The following is a 3,857-nucleotide window of genomic DNA, read 5'->3' on the forward strand; positions in this document are numbered from 1 at the left end:
GAAAACCCATAAATAATTTACTATAATAATTTTTTTTTAATTTAGATATTTTTTTTAAGTGTTGGTCAACGCCGGAGTCAACGTCGGTCTTCACCGGAGTCAATTGATCGGTGTACTGAATTATGTGTCTATGATGTTGACCGCATAACGTTATATAGTTCATGCATGTGGCCATGTAATACATATACTTTGTGTAGTTGAGTATACAATAGTATACTTGGCATGTGTGACCATGTATTCACCAATACTTCCTGTAGCTAGTCATCTTTTTTCCTATATTATAAGGATATAAAACTCATCAGAGATGAGTTTAGAGTCAGCAATTTCCCAATTATTTTACTTACAAGAAAGCCTCCCTGGACTTAAATAGTTCAAGAAAAATTAAAATTAACATGTCTATATATTTCACTCGCCCTCAAGATCAATATCTCAGTTACTTATTTATAAGAGAGCTTCACTCTGGAATTGTAAAAGTAACCTATCACTCTTGGGTTTCCTCCTTCTCCTTCTTAATTTCTTCCATCTCCTTCTTAACTTCTTTCATATTCTCGGAGAGCTCTTTCAACTTCCCTTGCTTATCGATGAGCTTCCTCTTGACCTCATGAATGGCCCCAACATCAGGTACTCGACCAGTTGGATGATGAAGTCGGACTAATTCTGCACCGAGCTTCTCAATCTCACCTTTCAACTCTGTGCTCTCACGATCCAGCTCTTCAAGACGAGTATCCACACTAGTGTTTCCAACATTAGCCATTTTTTCTCACAAAGATTTCAAAATAAAAAAGAAAGAAAAAGATGAAAAAATTATTAAAATGCGATATTGTGGAAGAATTTAATTTGTGTGTGTTGCAGTGTAAAAAACCTCTTCTAAACATCTCCTTTTATAGCTGAAAAAGGTGATAATGTTGAGTTGCGTACTTCAATTCTCCACCTACGCCACTAACACAAACTTAGAGTATCTCCATCAAAGGATTTAAGCAGTTGTTAAGAGTTTCTAAAGTATTATATGTGATTAAATTTAATTGTTTTGGTATGATTTAGTTTAGAATCGTTGTTTAGGTAAGATGTTTTTGGTATGTTTAGATACTTGGGGTGTGTCAGTTTTTGATTGGGTGGAGAAAAATAAAATTTTCTTTTATTTTTTTATTAATTATATTTCTCTCTCTCTCGTCTCTCGTCTCTCTCCTTTGATCGACAGAAGAAGAAAAAGAAATGAACCGACAAGGCGGTGGTGGGATTGAAGAAGAAGAAGAAGAAATGAACCGACAAGAAGGTGGTGGACAACGGCTGAGATCAGCTAGACCCACCACAATTCACGATTGTGCTCTCTCCGGTGGACAACGGCTGAGATCAGAAGAAATGAACGCAATCCCGTCGTATGTCCCCTCCCCCACTTTCTTTTCTTCTGTGTTGTGTTGCTGAATTCCAAATCTGTTACTTAAAAAACTCCGATTTCGATATGTGTTTGGTTCGGTACCGTATCGATTTAGACTAGTGAATGAATTTGAAGTTTTGGTGGTGAATTTGCATTCGAATCTGGTGAAATCGCATGCCCATGAGTCAAAAATCTTGTTTTTTTGTTTGATTTTGGGATTTTTGCAGATGTATCATAAGCCACTTCATGTTTCTGCTGGTAATGGTAAAGTTGATATAGTTAAGTATCTTCTTTCTTGGACTCAACTTCTTCTTCATCCATGATGTTGATTTAGTTTTATTCTGCTGCTGCGACTAAACCACGGTGCACCAGGCAGTATAGCCGGCAAAACACTAAAAAGTCCAAGAGGGTTACCCAGAAATTTGCAGCCCTTTGGTTCTGACTCGTTGTCAAAGATTACGCCTCCAATAATATATAGCGGTTTGGACAATTGGGATGTTGATGGTCTCCTTGGGGCTGACTTGCTCTCTGAGATCGTAAGAACAATAATTTTCAAACTTGGTGTTTCTCATCTTATTTGTTATCTCCTTGAATTCAGATCTTGTTTTCTAGTTTTTTTTTGCATACATACAAGAAAAGCTTTTGATACAATGTTTAAAGCTAATGCCATCTCTTGGGTTAGTACATATCTCCTTGAATTTTGTGGTGTTACAATACCCAGCTTGCAGATGTATGGTCATGTGGCGTAACCTTATATGTAATATTGGTTGGAGCTTATCCATTTGAGGATCCACAAGAGACAAGAGATTATCCAAAGACAATACAGGTAAAGCTTTCTTCTAAGTTCTTTATCTTATATTCATTATCCTTCAAACTTGATTGTATTGAGTTTGCTTCTTCGTTGATCCTAAAACGCAGAGAATCCTTAGTGTCACATACTCAATCCCAGAGGACTTACACCTTTCACCTGAATGTCGACATCTAATATCAAGGATTTTCATGGCTGATCCTGCAACAGTAAGTTCTACTCTTTTGAATTGACTCTGTTCTTAAAAGCACCTTGGTCGAGTGAAACAAAATTTGATTCTTTTGTTTTTTATGTTTTTTCTTTCTCTGATTCTTGAAGGTTTTTGATTTTGCAATTTTAATCAATGTTCCTTCACTGTGTTCTTTCAGTATGGTGAGACTCCATTGCACATGGCAGCCAAGAATGGTTGTAATGAAGCTGCTTGAGAGTGGTGCTTTTATTGAAGCTAAAGCTAGTGTACTTTCCTCTCCCTCTCTCTCTCTCAGTCTCTCTGTTCTACTTGATTGATTTAGCTTGGACTGATTTGGTTTGGATATTTTATGCAGAACGGTATGACACCATTGCACCTTGCGGTTTGGTACTCAATAACTTCCAAAGATATCTCAACTGTTAAGACACTGCTCGACAATAACGCAGATTGCAGTGCCAAAGATAAAATCAAAATGGGAAAAGTTTGGTACAAATCAAAATTAAAATTAATCATTTTGTAATCTATTTTTAATATGCTTTTATGTCATGTTTGTTTAAACTTTTATTGAATGCAATATTTTTAAGTTTTTAAGAGTATACAAGTCTTATAAATTTTCACAAAATATCATAATAATTTACAATTACAAAAAAAAATATTTTTAAGAAACTCAAATTTAACAACCTTCAATAGACCTATGAAATGTTAAAGTTTCTTAAAAAGTTTTTAATTTTACTTTTATTCAAAATTAAGAATAAAATCTGTTTTAAGATACTTTTATTACAACCTTTGATGGAGGTACTCTTACTACTTCTCTCACAAGTCTATGGTTAATTAAGGCAATAACTTTACTTTGGAGGTTAGACCTCGTGAAGGTTCATTTATCTACAAATTTTTATATATTAAATTATAATGAAAATAAATGTAGACAGATAATAAATCAATAAATATAAAGAGAGTTAAAAAAATATGACTATTTAAATAGACACATCTTCTGGAACGAAAAGTTATGATAAAAAATATAAATAAAATATTATGAAAAGACACAATTTTACAATGAACAGATACAACCGTTTAATTTTTTTTCTTTTTTCAAAAACAAATAAAAAAAAAAATTTTACGAAACTATGAAAAATCAACAAATGTTGTGTATACGCTTGATTATATTTATACCTAATAACCCATATAAACTGCTTTTAAATAGAAGATATCTTTATTACCATATTCAAAAGTCAAATTCAAAAACTTACTATATAATCCACTAACTCTCAGAAAAAAAAACTCTAGGTATTTTTATTGAATTTTTATATTTAAAATCAACTAAAAGTTGTAAATTAGGTTCATCTTTCCAAAAATATTTTGTTAAATAAAAAATTGAAGGAATTTCTTTACTTTTAAAAGAATGAATGCTAGAGAATAATTTAGAAAGTTGTAAAAACAGTTATGATTGAAATTTTATTTTATTTTGTGTCATGGCAAAAAAATGA

The 3,857-nt window shown here is 32.7% G+C and overlaps 2 protein-coding genes across 8 annotated transcripts in view; one reads left to right on the forward strand and one right to left on the reverse strand.

Moving 5' to 3' along the window:
- On the forward strand, positions 1,045–2,938 carry LOC104778003 (transcriptional adapter ADA2a-like). 7 transcript variants are annotated; one of them, XR_766376.1, is made up of 8 exons: positions 1,045–1,059; positions 1,199–1,376; positions 1,603–1,653; positions 1,748–1,911; positions 2,097–2,201; positions 2,294–2,392; positions 2,552–2,639; positions 2,729–2,938. XR_766376.1 is itself a non-coding variant. In XM_010502358.1 (7 exons), the coding sequence occupies exons 2-6, from the start codon at positions 1,603–1,605 to the stop codon at positions 2,606–2,608; spliced, it is 462 nt and encodes a 153-aa protein (XP_010500660.1). In that variant the 5' UTR covers positions 1,199–1,376; the 3' UTR covers positions 2,609–2,639; positions 2,729–2,938. The 7 variants fall into 7 exon arrangements, 3 of the variants coding, with proteins under 3 accessions (XP_010500660.1, XP_010500661.1, XP_010500659.1); XR_766374.1 differs by having other exon boundaries at positions 1,748–2,201; XR_766373.1 differs by having other exon boundaries at positions 1,603–1,639; positions 1,748–2,201.
- Positions 3,248–3,857, reverse strand: part of LOC104779285 — a 2,488-nt gene continuing 1,878 nt past the window's right edge. The window contains exon 2 of the mRNA XM_010503644.1: positions 3,248–3,255. Coding sequence (XP_010501946.1) covers positions 3,248–3,255 — 8 coding nt within the window. The remainder of the gene's footprint in view (positions 3,256–3,857) is intronic.

This window comes from Camelina sativa, chromosome 3 (assembly GCF_000633955.1).
Source record: "Camelina sativa cultivar DH55 chromosome 3, Cs, whole genome shotgun sequence".
Classification (NCBI taxonomy): Eukaryota; Viridiplantae; Streptophyta; class Magnoliopsida; order Brassicales; family Brassicaceae; genus Camelina; species Camelina sativa.

Excerpts from the sequence above, each read along its gene's own strand:
- LOC104778003 (XM_010502357.1), top strand. The coding sequence starts at position 1,213 with ATGAACCGACAAGGCGGTGGTGGGATTGAAGAAGAAGAAGAAGAAATG. Across the intron at positions 1,377-1,709 it reads GAAATGAACGCAATCCCGTC|TTTTATTCTGCTGCTGCGAC; the intron begins GTATGTCCCCTC and ends ATGTTGATTTAG. Across the intron at positions 2,202-2,293 it reads ATTATCCAAAGACAATACAG|AGAATCCTTAGTGTCACATA; the intron begins GTAAAGCTTTCT and ends CCTAAAACGCAG.